General features: G+C 44.7%; 1 protein-coding gene across 1 annotated transcript in view; it reads right to left on the reverse strand.

The window, feature by feature from the left end:
* LOC143939278 (uncharacterized) overlaps positions 1 to 22,460 on the reverse strand; it is a 70,855-nt gene that overhangs the window by 40,720 nt on the left and 7,675 nt on the right. The window contains exons 3-5 of the mRNA XM_077460955.1: positions 17,637 to 17,774; positions 10,664 to 10,793; positions 8,162 to 9,284 (exon numbers count right to left, since the gene is read on the reverse strand). Of these exons, the coding sequence (XP_077317081.1) occupies positions 8,162 to 9,284; positions 10,664 to 10,793; positions 17,637 to 17,774 (1,391 nt within the window). The remainder of the gene's footprint in view (positions 1 to 8,161; positions 9,285 to 10,663; positions 10,794 to 17,636; positions 17,775 to 22,460) is intronic.

The following is a 22,460-nucleotide window of genomic DNA, read 5'->3' on the forward strand; positions in this document are numbered from 1 at the left end:
GTAGTCCCATTAACTGCAAGGGTCAATGGGTCATTTATGTCTAGAGGAACAATAGAAGAAGAGTTAATTTCCTGATCCTCCTCCCCGCAGCTGGACTGGTCCCTGCAGCATCTGCACCCCAACGCTCCAAAGGTTATTGATGGCATCAAGACCAGAGCAGGGTCCATAGTCCTGCATTGAATGTCAGGACGCCAAAGAACAGTCCACTGGGGGATAGTATGGGGGAGGAGAGGAGGATCAGGTAAGTACAATGGTTTCTCCTCCTCTCCTAGGCAAAACTAGTGATTAACCATTGCAGAGAGGCTGCAGTTGGCAGAGTAGAGAGGGGGCAGAGTGGAGAGAGGGAAAGATGGAGGGGGGCAGAGTGGAGAGAGGGAAAGATGTGGGGGGGGAAGAGTAGAGAGAGGGAAATATGGAGGGGGGCAGTGTGAAGAGAGGGAAAAAGAAGGAGAGGGGCAGAGTGGAGAGAGGGAAAGATAGAGGGGGTTGCGTAGAGAGGGGAAAGATGTGGGGGGCAGTGTGAAGAGAGGGAAAGATGGAGGGGGGTCAGAGTGGAGAGAGGGAAAGATAGAGGGGGTTGCGTAGAGAGGGGGAAAGATGTGGGGGGCAGTGTGAAGAGAGGGAAAGATGGAGGGGGGTCAGAGTGGAGAGAGGGAAAGATGGAGGGGGCAGCGTAGAGAGGGGGAAAGATGTGGGGGGGCAGTGTGAAGAGAGGGAAAGATGGAGGGGGGTCAGAGTGGACAGAGGGAAAGATATGGGGGGGGGCAGTGTGAAGAGAGGGAAATTTGGAGGGGGGAGGAAAGATGGGGGCAGAGTAGAGAGAGGGAAAGATGTGGGGGCAGAGTAGAGAGGGGTAAAGATGGAGGGGGGCAGATTTAAGAGAGGGAAAGATGGAAGGGGGCAGAGTAGAGAGGGGGAAAGATGGGGGGAAGAGTAGAGAGGGGGAACGATGGAGGGGGGCAGAGTAGAGAGGGGGAAAGATGGGGGCTGAGTAGAGAGGGGGGAAGAAGGAGGGGGGCAGTGTGAAGAGAGGAAAAGGTGAGGGGGGGCAGAGTGGAGGGAGGGAAAGATGGAGGGGGCAGAGTAGAGAGGGGGGAAAGATGGGGGGCAGAGTGGAGAGAGGGAAAGATGGAAGGGGGCAGAGTAGAGAGGGGGAAAGATGGGGGGCAGAGTAGAGAGGGGGAAAGATGGGGGGCAGAGTAGAGAGGGGAAAGATGGGGGCAGAGTAGAGAGGGGGAAAGATGGGGGGCAGAGTAGAGAGGGAGAAAGATGGGGGCAGAGTAGAGAGAGGGGAAAGATGGGGCAGAGTAGAGAGGGGGAAAGATGGAGGGGGCAGAGTAGAGAGGGGGGAAAGATGGGGGCAGTGTGAAGAGAGGGAAAGATGGAGGTGGGGGGCAGAGTGGAGAGGGGGAAAGATGGATGGAAGGGGTGGATGGGTAGTTTATATTATAAAAGGAATGGGCGGGGTGAGGGGAGTTCTGAGTAAAAAAACTGGTCCTATTGTTACTTGTCCTGGGGGAGGGGGATGTCATGAACTTAGTGGATTACAGACACTATAATATTTATTATAATGAGATCTTCCCGGATTTCTCCCCTACGACTCTCACTTCTTCCTGAGCAGCGAAATCTCCGCTTCCTCTGAGCCCGATCCGTGTCAAATATAACGCAATAAATACAGAAATCCATAAATCAGCGGCCTGCTTTTACTGCCCCCCAGGTGACCTCTTAGGGTTAGTGTAGGATTGGGGTATAGACACTCTATATCTATATGTTCTATGGCAGAAATCCCCACACTGCCCCCTATAGTGCTGGGAACATACTACATCACTTTCTCTGATCACATCTACCCAGAGGCACTAGGAAAGGCCTGCTGAATGTGGATTATAAATAAAGTATTTGTGATGGTGACTGAGTGCCTTCTCCACATCTTTCCCTCACCACACATCATAATTCCCATCTTATTATTCCATATAATATAATATAGAGACATAGACCCCTCCCACCTCATTCCGGTCAGCCCCTCCCCATCTGTACCTGGGCAAAGTCATTATTCCCGGTGTTCTGGCATATAGTGCCCTGCCATCGGATACTGTCCGCCCCGTACCGCGCATGCGCAGCGCTTGCGCAGTACGGAGCAGAAGAAGCTTCAGAAAATCTCCGAAGATGAACGGCACCTGTGCCGTGAGTCGAGGTGGTAGCCCCACCATCCAAGTGGACATAAGGCTGGCAAAATTCGCTCACCACGCTTCAGGCTCGGCCTCGCTGCGCTCAGCTCTTTTTATTCCAACTCTATGTCCACTTGGATGGTGGGGCTAGAACCTGGACTCACGGCGCAGGCGCCGTTCATCCTCGGCTATTATCGGAATCTGTGTGTGCTGTGTTCTGTGCATGCACTACCCGTACATCACATAGAAAGCAGAGCTCCCGGGTACACGATCCACAGTTGTTGGCTGAGTAGGGAAATGAGGAAAAGATGATCCGCACTCCGGTGATTGCTCTTAAAAAAATGTAGTATATATTAACAAGCCACAGCGACCAAACGCAAATAAGAAAGATTGACGCATTTCAGCCTATAAGGCCTTAGGCCGCGTACACACGGGCGGATTGTCTGTCCAACTTAGTCCGCTGAACAGTGTTTCAGCGGACAATCCGCTCGTGTGTGGGCTTCAGCGGACTTTTTCAGCGGACAGTCTGACGAACAAAGTCTTACGGAATTTCCGTAAGACAGTCCGTTCAAACTTGGTTTTGTCCGTCCAAACTTGGTTTCAGCGGACAGTCCGCTCGTGTGTAGGCAAGTTGGATGGACTAAGTATGGCGCATACTCAGAAAGGGTTTACACGGCCGAAGGTTGCATTGCAGTGTATAGGACGTCGTTTTTCTAGTCCCGTCGTACGTGCTGTACACGTCATCACGCACGCTTTCAGCGGACTGTCTGCTCATCGTGTGTGGTCAAGTCCGTTCATGCTAATTTTGAACGGACTGTCTGTCGGATTGTCTGCCGAACTTAGTTGGGCAGACAATCAATGTGTACGCGGCCTTAGTCATAACCACAGCTGGGTGCCCACAGAATGCCGGCCCTGCAGAGAGGAGGGGGAGAGGAGCGAGGCTTCTTGCATCCACATCACTGGACTGTGGGACCAATGAATGTCTGATTACTAAGACAGCAGTTACACTTTTTGCAACTGCTGACTTTTAAATGGGTAGAACTCCGGTTTTAGGAAAAACTTCGGCCAAAAATGAAGCCGCTTTTGTAGCAATATTCACTTTCAATCCAGAGAATTTCCCCTGTAGTACGTCTTTTCTGCCACAAATGACCTGAGTTTGATGCCTAGCATCATTCAACCCACTTCTTCTGAGCCCAGATCACCCTGGACCCCCCTGTGTTTGGGCAGTGAAAAGAGAAGCAACACAGCAATGAGTTAATCTTTCACGCTGTTTTCTCCTAACAGCATTCTTGTTAGCACATAAACTGATTGGCTGCTTGTGCTGCTTATTCTTATCACACTCCATCCTTACTGTACAGAGACTGCAATAGGCTGACAGCAGCTCAGATTTAGGTCCTTACACTACTTGAAATTTTAAAAATACATTTACTAATATATAGAGCTGCACAATTAATCATCAAGAATCATTATCGTGATCTTGACTAAAGTGTTTCACAATTCTTTCTATGCAAAGAATTCTCTCTGCTCTTCTGAAGCCACAGCCCTCAAAAGAAAGGAAGAGAAAAACTGGGCAGTCTGACAAGAATCCAAACATTCTTTATCAGTTGAACTTAAGTATAAACATTGTAACACTTTGTCAATGGAATAGACTTAGCCCTTGTACACACGGTCGGAGAATCTGTCGGAATGTGTCCTATCGGACCGTGTCGTCGGATAATCCGACGGTGTGTGGTATGCATCGGACTGATTCCATCGGAATATCCGTCGGACCCAATTTTCCAACATGTTGGAAATATTTCCCGACCAACTGGCCCGGTCGGACATACTCCGATCATGTGTAGAGAATTTTGATCGGACCAAGTGCCACGCATGCTCAGATCAAATTCCTACATCAAAGCTATTGGCTACTAGCCTGAATGTAGTCCCATCGTAACGAAATTACGTCATCACGTTCTGAAAGATCGGATTTTTTCGCTAACTTTGTCCGACCATGTGTATGCAACAGTTTCGGACAAGATCCAACGGACAAAATCCGACGGATTTGGTTGTGGAAATCTCCGACCGCGTGTACAGGGGCTTAGTGTGTAAGTGAAAAAAGTTTAACTACTTAAACACTAAACCTTTTTCTGACATTTGTTGGTTTCAAGATAAAATCTTTTTTTTTTTTGCTACAAATTACTTAGAACCCCTATATATATATATATATATATATATTAGTAGACCCCCTAGAGAATAAAATGCTGGTTATTGCAATATTTTATGTCACACTGTATTTGCACAGCAGTCTTTCAAATGCAATAATAAAAAAAAACGATTTAATGAATTAAAAAAAAACAAGAAAAAAAAAAACTAACCAGTAAAGTTAGCCCTTTTTTTTTTTTTTTTTTGTATAATGCGAAAGATTTTACGCAGCGAGAATCGTGAGAGAATCTTTCAGAACACTCGTGATGCTGTGGCTAAACCTTGTTGGGGTATGACTGTCTGACTCACGGCCCTTGGTCTGGAGTCCATCACCATTGGTAAGAGTACCTTATTATTTATTACTAGTGATGGACGAACTTCCGACGGGACGTTTCGCGAAAGCGAAATGCGAACGGACCCAAACGTTCGCGAAACCGAACGTTCGCCGCGGGCCCCATTGACTTCAATGGGAGGCGAACTTTGCAAACCTTCATGTCGAATTTGCGGCCACGTGGTAATTATTAGGGGGTAAAACGTAGTCCCACCATCTGGACAATGACATAATACATGTATGAGGTGAATTTGGGATCGATAACTACAAGCATTTTTATTTTATTTGGGAAATTGTTCTAACAATTCAGGACTATGGAGCTAATGAAGGCAATGGAGGAGAGGGAAGGTCAGGGACCAGGGTAGGCAAAGAAGAGGGTGCAGGAGATGATCACCAGCAGCGTGACATACCGGAATGACACATGCACCGTGATAGAGGCATCTGACAGCAGCACCGTAATACAGAGCACTGACAGCAGCACCGTGACATACAGCGCTGACAGCAGCACCGTGACATACAGCGCTGACAGCAGCACCGTGACATACAGCACTGACAGCAGCACCGTGACATACAGCGCTGACAGCAGCACCGTGACATACAGCGCTGACAGCAGCACCGTGACATACAGCGCTGACAGCAGCACCGTGACATACAGCACTGACAGCAGCACCGTAAGCAGCCCCAGGAGGAAGTCAGCACAGCACAGGGATGGTGTGATCCCCTCATAATAAGAACCCCCAGGAGGAAGTCAGCACAGCACAGGGATAGTGTGATCCCTTCATAATAAGAACCCCCAGGAGGAAGTCAGCACAGCACAGGGATATCATAAGCAGCCCCAGTAGAAATATGACACCGCTCAACCTCTTCAAAGAGGAGGGTAGGGGCATATAGTACGGTGTGCTTTTTTGGGTCAAGGAAGTGAGCAGACTGTACGTCAGTCCCTATACCGCTGAAGGACTGCTGCAGTATAGGGCAGCGGTCAGCAGTGGTGCACGTCAACCCTATCTATTGTGGACCGATAGCGGTCCTTACAGAACAGCAGACTGTACCGCACTCAAGCCTATGTACCGTAGCACCCTATACCAAGTTACCAGTCCTTATAAGAACTTTTGTGGAACAAGTGAGTTGTGAATGTTTAGCAGACTGCAGCAGAAGGGCAGCAGTCAAGTATAATATCCTTTCTATATTTGGAAGAAAGAATATTATACGTGTACAAGCCTATTACTGTACCACTGATACCAGTCCTGAAAAGAACCTTTGTGGAACTAATAATAACAGCAAGTCTTTAAAATTACCCTCACTGCCTGACAACACTGCTTCCTTCCTGTCCCTATACAAATTGGCAAAAAAAGAGAACGATTAGTGGTTACTGGAACAGCTCTTTTGTGGACCTTGATAGTAACAGCTAATGATGATGATGATGATGATGATGATGAAAGACTAATCTGGCTGTCCCTGTAGCATACACCGTCCTTTCCCTTTCTCTAAACTAACAAAAGACACTCAGGCTGCTGCAAGAATCAGCAGCACAGCAAACCTATCAACACCTAACACCTATACCAGTCCTGAAAAGAACTTTTGTGTACCAAATAGCTAGTGGTTTATCTCTCCCTACTCCACACAGGAACCTGTCCCTATCGTAACAGAAGAAAGAATGTAAAATGGCCACCGGATCGGGTGTATTTATAGGTTAGGGGGAATGTCCAAGTGTCCATGTGCTGTCATGTCTCAATTGGCTGTCCTGTATCACATGATAAACGTGTCACCAAAGGTTAAAGTTCTTGTATACATTAAACACGTAAGTCCGCCGCGGCGAACGACGGAAAAAGGCGTTCGAACGTGCGGACCGCGAATGTCGGAAATTCGCCGCGAAACGACCGCCGGGCGAAACGTTCGTCCATCACTATTTATTACAGTATGAAGATGTCCATCAGAATGCTGGATGCCTATTAAAACATACCTACCAGTCACGCAGAGATTTGAACACTCTGGTTGAGGCACATGAACTTTCTTTACATTGATGTGGACTTCATTTGATATTCACATATTTATTTTTTGCACATTTTTCGTTTCTACATTCATTACATACTGCACAATTTTTGTATAATTTGTATAAGATTCTTTAGCAATTTGCGAATCGCACAGTATCACACTTGGTGTGATTTGGGTGTTGAACTTCACTTTATACATTTACTTCAATAGATTATTCACACTTCGAACGTATATACCTATATAGGTTGTAATATCACCATCATTAGATTATTCATATTTTGAATGTATTTTGATATATATATGTATATAGGTTTCACCATCATTATCCATATATATTTTTTTGATGGTTTTATCACTTTTCTAGATGTGGTTTGCATCCGGATTTATGTCTGAGATGTTTCTTTGAATACTACTAGCGCTACACTTTGTTTCCATTCCAACTGTAGTTTGACACCATTCCATGTGCGTGCGCAATTTTAAAGCGAGACATGTTTGGTATCTATTTACTCGGTGTAACATCATCTTTCACATTATAAAAAAAATTGGGGTAGATAGTATTTTTTTTTCTTTTATTCATGAAAGTGTTTAAAAAAAAAAAATTTAAATATTTGAAAAATTGCTGTGCTAATAACTATGTCACATAAAAAATGCAACGAGTGCCATTTTATTCCCTAGCGTCTCTGCTAAAAAAATATATATAATGTTTGGGGGTTCTGAGTAATTTTCTGGCAAAAAATGAAGATTTTTACATGTAGGAGAGAAATGCCAGAATTGGTTTGGTTGGCAAGTGGTTAAAGCGGAGTTCCAGCCTGGGTGAAAAAAAAAAAATTAAAACTCAGCAGCCAAAAATACCATAGCTACTGACTTTTAATATAAGGACACTTACCTGTTAAGGGAGCTTGCGATGTAGGCACCCAAAGCCAACCCATCCATCGGCTCCGGGTGCAGGCGCCAGCATCCTTACTAAGGGAAACAGGAAATTAAGCCTTGTTGCTTCACAGCCAGTTTCCTACTGCGCATGCGCGAGTCGTATGGTGCATTCTGATCCCGTCATCTTCTGGGACATAAACAGGTCCAAGAAGGCAACAGGAGGAAGAAGGAGGGCACACACAAAAAAAGTGACGTACCTCGCCGTGGTGCCATATGACGGAAGTCCAGAGGAAAACATACCAAAAAGATATCAATAAAAACTATCCAAAAAATGAGGGGGGTGCTTATGTTTTAAAAGGAGTTAAATTTTTGCCTGGAACTCTGCTTTAAGCTAAAACAAAAGGTTTTAGCTATACCTACACTTTAACTCCATTACATTATTGTGATATACAAAGGAAAGAAGTACACTGTGTTTGTAAAACAACAAAATGTCCCCCTGAATGGAAACACTCCTGGACCAAGAGTCTACCACTTTCATGGCTGCTTTACCGAAATAATGCACCTTTCAGAGTATTTCACTAAATATATTTGGTTTGATATTGACCGTTGTCTCTTAACTCACCTTCTACTATAAACTGCAGAGGTATTCTACTCAAGGGGTTTGTATAGATTGGTGGTTGTACAGTTGTGTAGAAATCCCATCCAGTAGTTTCATATGAGGTGGTCACAGCCTCAGTGGAAATTTGATGAGTTGTCTCTTGTACAAAGGTGGTTTTCTCCAAATATTCTGTAGTTGTCTCCACAGTAGAGCCTACAGTAGTTTCTGGGAGATGACTCGAAACTTCAGGATAAGGACGCTCTGTAGTTCTGTAGAAATCCCCTCCAGTAGTTTCATATGGGGTGGTCACAGCCTCAGTGGAAATTTCATGAGTTGTCTCTTGTACAACGGTGGTTTTCTCCAAATATTCTGTAGATGTCTCCACAGTAGAGCCTACAGTAGTTTCTGGGAGATGACTCGAAACTTCAGGATAAGGACGCTCTGTAGTTCTGTAGAAATCCCCTCTAGTAGTTTCATATGGGGTGGTCACAGCCTCAGTGGAAATTTGATTAGTTGTCTCTTGTACAACGGTGGTTTTCTCAAAATATTCTGTAGATGTCTCCACAGTAGAGCCTACAGTAGTTTCTGGGAGATGACTCGAAACTTCAGAATAAGGATGCTCTGTGGTTCTGTAGTAATCCCCTACAGTAGTTTCATATGAGATGGCCCCAATGTCAGTGGAAATATGATGAGTTGTCTCTTGAACAGCAGTAGTTTCCTCAACATATTCAGTAGTTGTTTCTGCAACAGTGCCTTTAGTAGTTTCTGGGAGTTGAAAAGGTGTAGTATTATCTATAGGAGTTTCTGTAAGATGAGTAGTGTCTTCGGGAACATCGTAAATCTCAGTTGTTTTTTCTGTGTCCTCTGTAAATGTGGTTAAAAATTCAGTCTCTGGATAATCTGTGACGGAGTCTGTGGATTCATATGAACCTGTCCATGTTTCTTCACTTGTATAATCCCAGTACCAATACTTGTCTGATTTGTTTGGTGCCTCTCGGGCCTTGCGATGGTAAAGACTATTTTTGTAGACCACTGTCCGGTCATAATAGGTAAGGTGAATGTTTTTGTTGGGGAAATCTTCCAAAACCATTTCCAAGACATAGGAACCTGTGCGCATCCCTGATGGAAAAGATATAATACAGCGCCTCTAGAAAAGAAAAAGTTAAACAGATTGTTACCAGTCAAGAAAGCAATTCGTATTTGATATTTTTCTGAATCTGTATTTTCAGTTTTCTGTGTGCATAAAACAACATTCTTTTTGAATTACATACAAGTTCATTTTTTAGATTAGTTATTTGAGTCAAATAACTTTTTATTCGAACAAATGCTAGGGGACAAACATATATAAGGACATAAATGTGAAGACTTTCCATAATAAGTCATACTGTCAAAGAGGGCTATGTACGAAAAAGAGATCAAAACAGTGCAATGAAAAGATAATGTATATGGTACCAAAAAATATAGTACAAAATAATATAGATAAGTTATTTGATTTACTGTGAAGGTGATGATTTTACCTTTTGGTTTGTCTAATCTTACTCTTTATTTATTTTTTCACTTTTACACTTTTACCCCCTTTATGACCAGGCCATTTTTTGCTATTCGGAACTGCGCTACTCTAACTGGTTATTGGCTCCGAACGGCTCCGAGTGTCACTGGCGCCCCCGCACCTCAGGCCAAATGTGGTACCAACAGCACTCGCAAACTGAGTCAGGATTTTGAAAAAAAAAAAAAAGCTTGTATTGCAAAATACTCGTTAACCACGTTACTCGCAATCCAAGGTTCCACTGTACTAAATTTCCTTAAAATATAACCCATTATGTTCTGTTCAACCTTAAAGTGAAACTTCAGTCATTTTTTTTTATCTTTCCATCTATTAAATCTTCTGCCCTTGTTGTTTTAACTTTGGATAGTAAAACATTTTTTTTTCTGCCAGGAAATACCTTATACTGCCAGGAAATACCTTATACAGCCCACTTCCTGTTCCTTGTCTGGAAATAAGCCTAGGCTTATGACATCATGCACAGCTCTCTCTCTCACTGTCATGAGAGTTTGCCAGGAAGGGGGGGAGGGATGAGTCATAAGAGGGCCAATGAGACCTGCAAAGCTGGAGGTGTGTGTGTAAATCCAGGACGTGAACAGGCAGCATCTTCAGCTGCCCACAGTTAAAATGGTTGCAGCCAAATTCAGTGGAGGGAGAATTCTACAGCATATTTGGCAAGTACAGAATCACAGTATATATAAAATAATAGGCAAAGTGGTTGGAGGGAAGCTTCAGAATGGCAAAGAATGTGAACAGACTGCAGTTCCTCTTTAATTCCATGCAATTGATACCATTTTTTTTAAAGAAGCAGCATGCTTAAATGTGTATTTGTAAAATAAAGTGCTTACTAAGCAATATAAAAATATATAAAAGAAGCATTTTATAAACGTACAAATAGCAAAATAATATAATATCAATTGGAAACTTTAAGGAGATAAATCAGATGATTAGCAACTATTCCATTGTGCTGATTAGAAACTTGCCTGATCTACAGAAAAATAGTGATTACATAATCCACATTCCCCATAGTAATATCCATATCGGCAGGTTACAAGGTCTCCATCGGGGTCATGGGCCAATAACGTAATAGTGGTTGCGCAGTTCTGTGGAATCCTTAAAATAGAAACAGTATAAACTGTTATTTTCAACATCATTAGAAAAGGGCAAGTGCATTATATTCTTGCATAAAGCTGAATAGTCAAAGATTTGGGCTTAGACTAGAGGTAGGTTCTCTGCTGTCTGCTTTGCCTGGGCCATGAGTGCTTACAGACATGTATAAGGCTGTATTCCACATGTCTCCAGCCTCAGAATATGGATGGACCCATATATGTCTATACCCATCTGCTATTAGATTGTAAGCTCTCATGAGCAGTGTACTTCTGACCCTCTTGTATTGTATTGTAACTTCTGAAGTGCTGTGTGATAGAATTAAGAAAAAAACGTCACGGGAGCCCCCCCAGAATCCATACCAGGCCCTTTGGGTTTTGGGGGGAACCCCACGCTGTTTTTTATTTTATATTTTGACATGGAGTTCCCCTTAAAATCTATACCAGACCCAAAGGACCTGGTATAGATTTTAAGGGGAACTCCACGCCAAAATAAAAAATAAAAAACAGCGTGGGGTTCCTCCCAAAACCCATACCAGGTCCTTTGGGCCTGGCATAGATTTTAAGGTTAACGCCATGCCAAAACTTTAAAAAAAATTGGCGTGGGGTCTCCCCCAAAATTTATACCAGACCCTTATCTGAGCAAGCAACCTGGCAGGCCATGAAAGGGGAGGGACGGGCAAGTGCCCCCACCTGAACCATACCAGGCCACTTGCCCTCAACATGGGAAGGGTGCCTTTGGGTGCCCCATATTGATGGGGACAAGGGCCTCTTTCCGATCACCCTGGCCATTGGTTTTTGGGGTCTGTGGGCGGGGTGGGCTTATCAGAATCTGAAAGCCCCCTTTAGCAAGGGGGCCCCCAGATCCTGCCCCCCCATGTGAATGGGTATCTGGTACATTGTACATTGTACCCCTACCCATTCACCCAAAAAAATTTCAAAAAGTCAAAACCACAATAGACAGTTTTTGACTATTCCTTTATTAAAAAAGAAAAAAAAAAAAGTGTCCCGCAATGTCCATCAATCTTCAATCATGCCGCCTAACGGACCCGAAAAATAGGAAAAAAAAGGTCCTCCTCGATAGGAGGCCTCCCGGCGACTGCTGTCTCTTGACTGTGACAGGTGTTATATAGGCAAGGGCGGGGTGGCTGTGTCATACTTGAGATGGGGCGGGGTCATTCGGTTATGTCAGCCCTTGGAGATGTTCAAACCTTGGGATATTTTTTTTTTATAACCTAACCCTTCTTTACACTTCTCCACAACTTTATCCCTGACCTGTCTGGTGTGTTCCTTGGCCTTCATGATGCTGTTTGCTCACTAAGTTTCTCTAACAAACCTCTAAGGGCTTCACAGAACAGCTGTATTTATACTGAGATTAAATTGCACACAGGTGGACTCTTTTTACTAATTAGGTGACTTCTGAAAGAAATTGTAACCACTAGATTTTAGTTAGGGGTATCAGAGTAAAGGGGGACTGAATACAAATACACCCCACACTTTTCACATATTTACTTGTAAAATTGTTGAAAACCATTTATCATTTTTCTTCCACTTCACAATAATGTGCCACTTTGTGTTGGTCTACCACATAAAATCCCAATAAAATACATTGAAGTTTTTGGTTTTAACATGACAAAATGTGGAAACTTTCAAGGGGTATGAATACTTTTAATACTTTTTCAAGGCACTGCAAATTATTTTACATGATGCCTTGGAAGGTTCTCGTTTCTTTAGGTCATTGTATAGCTTGTAGTAGTTAGTCACATTCAGCTAGAATTGTTCTGTAATATTGAAGATGTTTTTGTCTTTCCGGCACCAAAGAATTTGATTATAGATAATTAGAATAGGTTGGTTCCACAGATTTTCACACCCCACAAGCTGATATTTAACAATCAACATCAGCCATAATACATTCCAAAATGATTGGAATAAAGTGCTTGGATTACCCATGGGGCTGCTAAATTTCTCCCGGATTATAGAACAAGTCCAGCTGTTATATAGGCAAGGGCGGGGCCACTGTCATGTGACGTTAGACGGGACGAGGTCATCTGGTTATGTCATCCAGTGGAACCGCCCTTGGAGATGTTCAAACCTTCTGTTTGGCTCTGGTGGACAATCGTGTGGACTCCCCTATTGTGGAGCGCCAGCCCAGCATAGGTCGTGTGGTTGAGGTTCAGCTTTTATTCCCTGTACACACGATAGGATTTTATGATGGAAAATGTGCGATCGGATCTTGTTGTCGGAAATTCCGATCGTGTGTGTGCTCCAGCTGACTTTTTCCATCGGAATTTCTGACACACAAAGTTTGAGAGCAGGATCTAAAATTTTCCGACAACAAAATCCGATTGTTTAAATTCCGATCGTGTGAAGACAATTCCGACGGACAAAGTGCCACGCATGCTCAGAATAAATTACAAGACAAAAGCTATTGCCTACTGGCCTGTTTATAGTCCAGTCGTACGTGTTCTACGTCACTGCGTTCTGAACGATCAGATTTTTCCGACACCTTTGTACGACCGTGTGTATGCAAGACAAGTTTGGGCCAAAATCTGTCGAAAAAAATCAGACGGATTTTGTTGTCGGAATGTCCGACCGTGTGTATGGGGCATTAGAATATCTAAAAGGTGATGTGACATACAGATGAACTATCCTCTGAGTGTCTGTCCCTTGAAACACATCAGCATGTACATCTGCGTGATGTCTAGGTCTTGGCAATATGTATCCATATCTTCTTCTGTTCTGTTCATACAACACTCTTTTGCCGTTAGTTTATTGTAAGTTTGCATTTGATACATTTTTGTTTTCAATAAACTTTTAATCAGGTAATGCACTAGAGCAGGGGTGTCAAACTCAATTTATTCGGGGGCCGCATCAGTATTATGTTACACTCAAAGGGCTGGCTGTATCTGTAAGGCTATATAAATGTATCCAGGGATTTTTTTTTTTGAGAATAGATGCAGGATCTCAACAATGCATCCCCCTCCACACCAAATGGCAGGTGTGGGCAAATTGCACCAACAGTAGAAGAATCTTAAAGGGGCAATAAATGCCAGGAGTGTGTTATGTGCGGCCTTCAAGGGTGAACTAAGTGCAGAGTTCAAGGGTGTGCTGCTTACAGAGTGCAGGGTTTTGGGGTGTGCTGCTTACAGAGTGCAGGGTTTTGGGGTGTGTTACTTACAGAGTGGAGGGTTTTGGGGTGTGCTACTTACAGAGTGCAAGGTTTCGGGATGTGTTACTTACAGAGTGCAGGGTTTTGGGGTGTGTTACTTACAGAGTGGAGGGTTTTGGGGTGTGCTACTTACAGAGTGCAAGGTTTCGGGATGTGTTACTTACAGAGTGCAGGGTTTTGCTCTCTTTTACAGTTTGCCACATTTCACTTCCACTCCTCCTTAGCTCTGACCTTTGCACCACTCTTTCCATCCCCCACCCAGGGCCAGTGCTACCATTAGGCAAACTAGGCAGCCATCTAGGGCATACTGCTGCCTAGGGCAAGCAGCTAAGTCTCAGTATTAGCAGGCAGCCGCCGCTTTGTTCGCACATAGGGGTTGATTTACTAAAACTGCAGAGTACAAAATCTGGTGCAGCTCTGCATAGAAACCAAACAGCTTCCAGGTTTTATTGAGCTTAATTGAACAAGCGGAAGTTAGAAGCTGATTGGCTACCATGCACAGCTGCACTAGATTTTGCACTCTCCAGTTTTGTTAAATCAACCCCATGGTCTCAGAGGCGCAGCGGCAGCGGAGCACTGTATCTGTGTTCCCCGATTCCCGAATGAATGGAAGCAAGCAAACATTCATTGATGGGCACTGGTAAGTTGCATTGATGGGTGCTGGTAGGCTGCATTGATGGGCACTGGTGAGGCTGCATTGATGGGCACTGGTGAGGCTGCATTGATAGGTGCTGCTGAGGCTGCATTGATGGGCGCTGGTGAGGCTGCATTGATGGGCGCTGGTGAGGCTGAATTTGATGGGCGCTGGTAGACTGCATTGATGGGCACTGGTGAGGCTGTATTTTATGGGCACTTCATTAAAAAGGTGGGGTATACATGGGCAGGGCAAATGGGGTGGAGTCAGGGGTGTCAAAAATCCTTGCACCAGCCCTGCCCCCACCTCTGCACACATCTCCCTCCACAGACCTCATCTCCTTCCCCCTTCTTTGCATCTTACCTTTTCTAAAATTACCTGGCAAGGCTCTAGTATTTCGATGCAGCAAAATCATTGGTCGTCATCTGCGCACAGATGGGGATCAGTGCAGCCTAACACGTGATGCCCAATCCCACCTATGACCACAGTGCATCTGCACCTGCATTCTCCCTTGTCCCCGCTGTGAGTGCAGGGCAGGCAATGAGAGCTGCCGAGAGGAAAACTGTCCATGTAATCATAGAAAGCTTCTGTGTTTACAAGTGACAGTTGTGAGCAGGGAGCAGTGGGCAAGAGCAGAGGTAGCGGAATAGAGTTCTGGCTGAAAAAAGGTCCTGGGTGTGAGGGTCACATGAAATGGCCTGGCGGGCCGGATTTGGCCCACAGGCCTTTGTGTCCAAAATGAATGGGCTCAAATCGCACTGCAAAGAATGAGGTGCAATTCCTGTTCAAATCGCATGCGGATCCCCCACCGCTCCTGTGTGATCCCAGTATAAAAAGACAGGCAAGCACCATCTAAGAAGTACAGCAATGGGCAAACTGTTTAATAGAAAATGTTATCATAACTTACATGTTAAAAGTACATAATATATATTGCATGCCAAATCCAAAACCACGGCCACTTGTGGTGCTCACAGGGCTGGAGGAGATGTATAGGCAGTCCACCCCAAGCTGACATCTCCTCCAGCCCTGTGAGCAGCGCAAGCAGCCAAGGTTTGGATTTGACATTGATATATATTTTTTGCCCGTTGCTGCACTTCTTAGATGTCACTTCACTGTCTTTCTAAACTGGGACCACACAGGAGCGGTAAGGAAAATCACATGTGTTTCGGACAGGAATGGCACCACATTCCCATTCAAATTGCATGCCATTCTTTGCAGTTCGATTTGAGCCCATTCATTCTATATGGACTCAAATTGCACTGCAAAGGTATCAGTACCAGTGAGTGCTTGACCGAAAAGTATCAGTGCTCGTACCTGCCAGCACAAAAACGGTATTGGAGCAGCCCTAGTGATCAGCACTGCCAGTGGAAGTCCCCTCCTCCTTCACCTCCCGCTCTCTGCACTACTCCCAGCGCCTCCTTCTGAGTTCACAGGAGCCAGAACTGCAGAGGAGACATCGGGAACAACACTGCAAACAACATTTGGCAGCATACATCTGTCACAATGTTGATTTGCAACAAAACCCCTTGGAACCACCGACATTTTCTTGTGAACCACCAGTGGTCCATGGACCACTGGTTGGCAACTGCTGCACTAGACCTTTGCACCCTCTTGTTTATCTTATTGTTTGGTAGAAAGATTCGCCCATCTGAAGAGGGCAGCACTATTGATTGACAATACCTTAGAACTAGGTGGCATTATTTTGGATTCATTTGTTCAATTGAAGTCCACTTGTGACCAACAGCAACTAGGTATTTTACATGAAAACTGCCTTACTTTTTGTAATGACTTTTAAAGGCATTGTACCAGTGGGGGCCCGTCCATAGGGGGCACACGGGCGCCGCCCCACCCAGCAGTAACAAAAAAATTGAAATAAATAAAAATATTTTTTTTAAATGTTCTTTACGTGTACTGTGTTCGGGCGCTCGACACAGTGCACTATGGGAAGTACCATGCAATCACGAGATTGCAGACAAGGCACTGCATTTGCAGGCTTTTGACCTGCTTTGTGGCGCATTCCAAAGCGCCGAACAGCTTCCGCCCCTAGTATTACTACGGGCGAGAGCTTTGTTGTTCAAGTTAAGAGGTTACCTCCGGTTTCCCTGTTCGAGATGGAAACTGTAAGTGACATCGATAGCTCCGTGGAACACACGGTTTCTCCAGAGTGGAGCTGCCTGTATGGTAAGTATGAGACTCAGTGAAGCTGCATTTGATGGGGCACGGTGAGGCTGCATTTGATGGGGTATGGTGAGGCTGTATTTGATAGGGCACGGTGAGGCTGCATTTGATGGGGCACAGTGAGGCTGTATTTGATGGGGCACAGTGAGGCTGCATTTGATGGGGCACAGTGAGGCTGCATTTGATGGGGCACAGTGAGGCTGCATTTAATGGGCACAGTGAGGCTGCGTTTGATGGGGCACAGTGAGGCTGCATTTGATGGGGCACAGTGGCTGCATAAGATGGGCACTGTAGCTGTATTTGATGGGGCACAGTGGCAGCATTTGATGGCACAGTGGGAGCATTTCATATGGCACAATGGCTGTGTTTGATGGGCACAGTGCTGCATTTGATGGGCACAGTGGCAGCAATTGATGGGCACAGTGGCTGCGTTTGATTGCACAGTGGCTGTGATTGATGGTACAGTGGTGACAATTGATGGGCACAGTGGCGTCAATTGATGGGCACAGTGACGTCAATTGATGGGCACAGTGGCTGCGTTTGATGGTACAGTGACTGCATTTGATGGCACAGTGGCTGCGTTTGATGGTACAGTGGTGGCAGTTGATGGGCACAGTGGCTGCGTTTGATGGCACAGTGGCTGCAATTTCAGTTTGTTTGCGCCCCCCCAAAAATTTTGAGCACCAGCCGCCACTGCAGATGTCACTGCTGCGATTATCTAGAAATATTAGCTAGCAGTGAAAGAGTCACCCAGGTTTTTGACATTTTAAAATTTTCTGATCTTTTGGAACAAATGTTAGCAATATATTGACATATAATTTAGCATTGAGATTTCTTATATATAGTTTTCTGTAAATGAGGTACTGTACCTTAAAATTGGAATGATAGTAGTCACAGGAGAGCTGTTGGGTTTCTTGGTATCAGATCTTGTTCCTAAATCCACTGCTGTTAAAAGTTCCCATCCTCCTTCGGTGTAAACGTTATATACCCAGCAGCAACTGCTCTCTCTATGTATAGAGATAAAAAGTAGCACTAGTGAGTATGACAAATTATTGTATATGGGTGTAGCAGCAGTCATTGACACATATTCTTAACCACTTCAATACAGGGCACTTTCACCCCCTTCCTTCCCAGCCCAATTTTCAGCTTTCAGCGCTCTAGCGCTTTCAGTGACAATTGCGCGGTCATGCTACACTGTACCCAAATGAAATTGTTATCATTTTGTTCGCACAAATAGAGCTTTATTTTGGTGTTATTTATTCACGACTCCGTTTTTTTTTTTTTGCGATATAAGCGCAAAAAAAGCGGAAATTTGGGAAAAAAACAATATTTTCTTTTTTCTATTTGAAAAGAAATCCAATAAAATCAAATTTTGTCATAAATTTAAGCCAAAATGTATTCTGCTACATGTTTTTGGTAAAAAAAATTCCGTTAAGTGTATAATAATTGGTTTGTGTGATCACGGACATATGTACGCAAATGATCATGTACATATGTGTGCAGGTGATCACGTACATATGTGTGCAGATAATCATTGGGACATGTGATTTTAGTGGGACATATGTGGGGGACATGTTTTTATTATTAGGGACATGTGTTTTTATTATTTGGGGACATGTATGTTTTGGGGACATGTGTGTTTTGGGGACATATGTGGGGACTGTGTTTTCACTGTGTGGTGTGTTGTGTGTTGACACTAGACTGATGATCAGTGAGTAAAAAGCTGTGAAAAGCAGCCCATACTCACTGATCATCAGCCGGCTGCAGCGTTCTGCTCTCCTCTTCTCAGCGGTGACTTCCGTGTGAGGAGAGGAGAGCCGATTGCCTAGCAACCGGCTGTTTGTTTACATCACATGACGGCCGTGATTGGACACGGCCGTCATGTGATCAGGAGGGCCAATCACAGAGCCCTCCTGCCGATCTGAGATGTGCCGTGTCCGGGTGACACGAGCACATCGGGATCGCGCCGCTGCGCGGGCGCGCGCGCGCGCGCAATCCCGCTGCTCCTGAATGACGTTCCTGAACGTCCTATCAGGAGCAGGCGGCTCCCACCCGGCCGTATATATACATTGGCCGGGTGGGAAGTGGTTAAGGCACATAGGTGCTTTGAGTTTATTACCTCAATAATATTAACACAGAATGTAGCTCTGTTTAACCAAGCGTCACAAGCTCTATGCACACTAGCATTTTTTTTTTTACACTCCTAGAAGCTGTTATTAGCAATTTTTTTTCTGCTTCTAGAAGCTAAATATTGTTATCCTCAGTGGTGCCCCGCTAATTCATGTGCCCAAACCGTAATCTACATACAGGGCACTGGATGCATGGATTCCAATGCATTTTTTTTAGCAAATTAATATTCAATATTGTCTTCCTGCTTCTTCTCTTGGCCAATGAGGATGCAGGTCTTAAGACCCAATTGACCAGGGGGGGGGGGGCACCAAGGGGGAGATGCAGGGGGAAGCTGCCGAAGCTGCCGTGACCTGGATGGGGTGAGTGCCGGACTGATGGGCAGACAGATGGGTGAGCAAGCTGTTTGCCGATCGACTGAGCTTCCCCCCCCCCCGCCAAAAAATAGAGCACCAGCCACCACTGATTATCCCTTGTGCCCATGCACACTACTACACAGTCTAGGAGCAGCAAAAAAATGTTTTTGTAGAGTTTCTTGGAGCGTTTTTCCAGCAGAAAAAAATGCTGAATGCTCATAAATGCTCCCAACTGCTTCTAAATTCTACTAAAATGCTACTAACGGCTTTTTTAAATCTTTTTTTAATTTTGTTTCATGTACTGTAAAAACGCTAATGTAGCGGCGGCTCCTGAAGAGCACGCGCTATGCGTTTTTTCAAAGTTAAGGTTATACCTAAACTGCAGTTTGGTTTGGGTACAATTGTCTAAATTTGGACTTCAGCATCAGTCTGACTGGACTATGAGATGTTCCGCCAGGGGGCACTGTCTCTTCTGGCAGGTATGGAACTGTGGTCTGATTGGGTGCTTAAGTTACTCTCTCTCTGAGCCCACCCAGTGGGAGTGGTGCTCTTGCTGTGCTTTCTGGGAGAGGGTATTTAAGATGCGGATGTCACGAGGAGCGGTTTTCTGGTCCAGAAGAATGTACTGACTTCATGGTCCTGGTCCTCCTGACTAGCCCCCAGGAAGGCTATGGACTGGGGTGCGGATCCACCCAATCTTGTTGTCTCGGGGCTGGCTAGCCCGAGGCAAGGAAACTAAAGGAGGATTCTGAGGTGTTTGGGTGCCGTCTCCGGTTTTGGAGAGACCCAGTGACTTGCTATCCAGGGGAGGACTCTTCAGATGAAGGCCACGTAGCGGTTGGTTTCTTAGGAAGAGCCTGAAGGAGCTCAAGTACCCAAGAGAATCCGGTCTCGTAGATATCGCCAAGCTGGCTGAAAGATCCAGGTATCACACGAGTGTTCTACAAGTTTAGTTTCCTACGTGTTCTACAACAACGTCTGTGGCAGAGACTTATTCTTGTATGTTCTACAACGTCTGTGGCAGAGACTTGTTCCTGAGTAAGCACCTTGTTGGCTGTTAGGCCTTGTGAGAGAGGGACTGTCCAACTTGAGTGAACATCCAGTTGTGAATGGCTATTCTCTGGATGCAGTCAAAGTAAGCAAGTTCTTCAACATTTGACTTTGACACTAAGAGTACCTGAACTTCCTTTCCAACCCTCTGATCCCATGTTAAGAGACTGTTCATTGTCTACGTTTTGCAAATAAAATTCATTCAAGTGGATCTGTTGTCAGTCTCTCGAGTTACTGGGTCATCTACCACGGGACACCCCTAGACGTGAAGTGAGGAAGAAGAAGGTAAAGGTAATGGTAAGCCCAAGTCTAACCAGCAGCTCTTTCGGGGGTTAGTGCTACACTAATAAAATGCTAATTCTCCTAAATGCTTCTAAGGCTCCATGCACACTAGTGTTTTTCATAAACTCAAAAAAAGCTAGAAAAAAATGCTGATAGTAGCATTTTTGTGCCAGCTTCTAGTACCATTTTAGTAGCATTTAGGAGCATTAGCATTTTATTAGCATTTTTGCAGTACATGAATAAAAAAATAAAAAATAAATAAAAAGCTGCTAGTAACATTTTAGTAGCATTTAGAAACAGTTGGGAGCATTTAGAAGCATTCAGTGTTTTTTCTGCTGGAGAAACACTCTGAGAAACTCTACAAAAAAAGTTTTTTCTGCTCCTAAATGCTAAAGCTCAAAAAACACTAATAGCCTTAAGTAATGTGCATGGACACAAAGGCTAACACTATTTTGCTTCTAGGAGCAGAAAAAAAGCTAATAACTGCTTCTAGGAGCTTAAAAAAAAATGCATGGAGCCCAAGTGCTTCTAAAATGCTAGCAGCTGGCACAAAAATGCTATTATCAGTATTTTTCATACAGCGTTTTTTTTCTAACTTTTTTGAGCTTATGAAAAATGCTACTGTGCATGGAGTATTATGTAGTGGTATGCCCGTAGGGGCTGCTAAGTGTTGTGGTTTGTCTGCCACCCTGTCCAGCCCTGCATTCACTCCCAGGTACTCCGTGACATAAAGCAGTCAGTGACTTTGTTTTTTTTGTATATTATTTAGGCCTCCAGTCCAGGACCTTTTCACGTGTTCTTGGAAATGGTCCTGACTGCACCCGCGCCCAGGCCCAAGGTCACCCCCCCCCAGGGTTGCCACCTTTTCTTCAAGCCAAACCCGAACACTTTAGCTGCCTGGGACACCTTTGGGTCCAAGGATAGTAGTAATGTGGTGCGTATAGTGTGCATTAGCCAACAGTGGGTGTGGTCAGATTGCTCTTGCTGACATCATCGCTGTTGCTCAGTGATGGCCAAACCTGCCTCAAGACAGCCGCCTGCAGCACCCACACAGCAGCAGATTTGGGTGTGACTATCTTGGTGACTTTGGGAGCTACAGCCCAGTCTAAATAATGTGTCCGGGTTTCAGTCCACCTGAAACCCAGACACATGATTCAAAACCTGGACTGTCTGGGTGAATCCTGGAGCGGTGGCAACCCCCCCCCCCCCCCCTCCCAGCACTCTCTCACTCCAGCTCTTCCTCCCGACAACTCCTCCCTTGCTGGGCTGACCCTGGGTATTTGAGGAGGCCTGCCCCTTGCCAATCCAAGTTAGGGATTGGCCAGGGCTCCCCAAAACACCCCAGGTGACTCCACCTCCCCTCCAGCCTCTCTTTTCAGAAAGCACTAGAACCTTCTGGAAAGAAGTAGGAGGTCCTAGTGATGTCTACTGTGAGTCACCTAGCACTACTCTGAGACACTCCCAACCCAGAATGGAAACAAACAGGCCTGTTAAAATTTGTGTATACTTTCTAGCACACTACTAGAGGGTGTTACACTTACAGTTGGGTATTTTGTGAAATAGCATTTGCTTGCTGTTATTTCTGTATTTGTAGCAAAATTATAACCAGTATCAGAGGAATGCACAAATCCTGCTTGCACAGACACTACACTGAACAACACACCAAGAACCTCTTTAGTCCCAAGATTTATTGTAAAGAAAGGGGGGCAAACGTAGCAACTAATCCTTTCTGGTTTATATGAAATGACATTGTGGAAGTGCACCACCGGCCATTTACACTGGGATCAATACCCCTATGATTTATAAATAATATTAAGATTCACCTTAGAGCAGGGCTATGCAATTAGTGAACCTCCAGCTGCTGCAAAACTACAAGTC

Source organism: Lithobates pipiens, unplaced genomic scaffold (assembly GCF_037356315.1).
Source record: "Lithobates pipiens isolate NorthernLeopardFrog02 unplaced genomic scaffold, aLitPip1_a1.2 Scaffold_10, whole genome shotgun sequence".
Classification (NCBI taxonomy): Eukaryota; Metazoa; Chordata; class Amphibia; order Anura; family Ranidae; genus Lithobates; species Lithobates pipiens.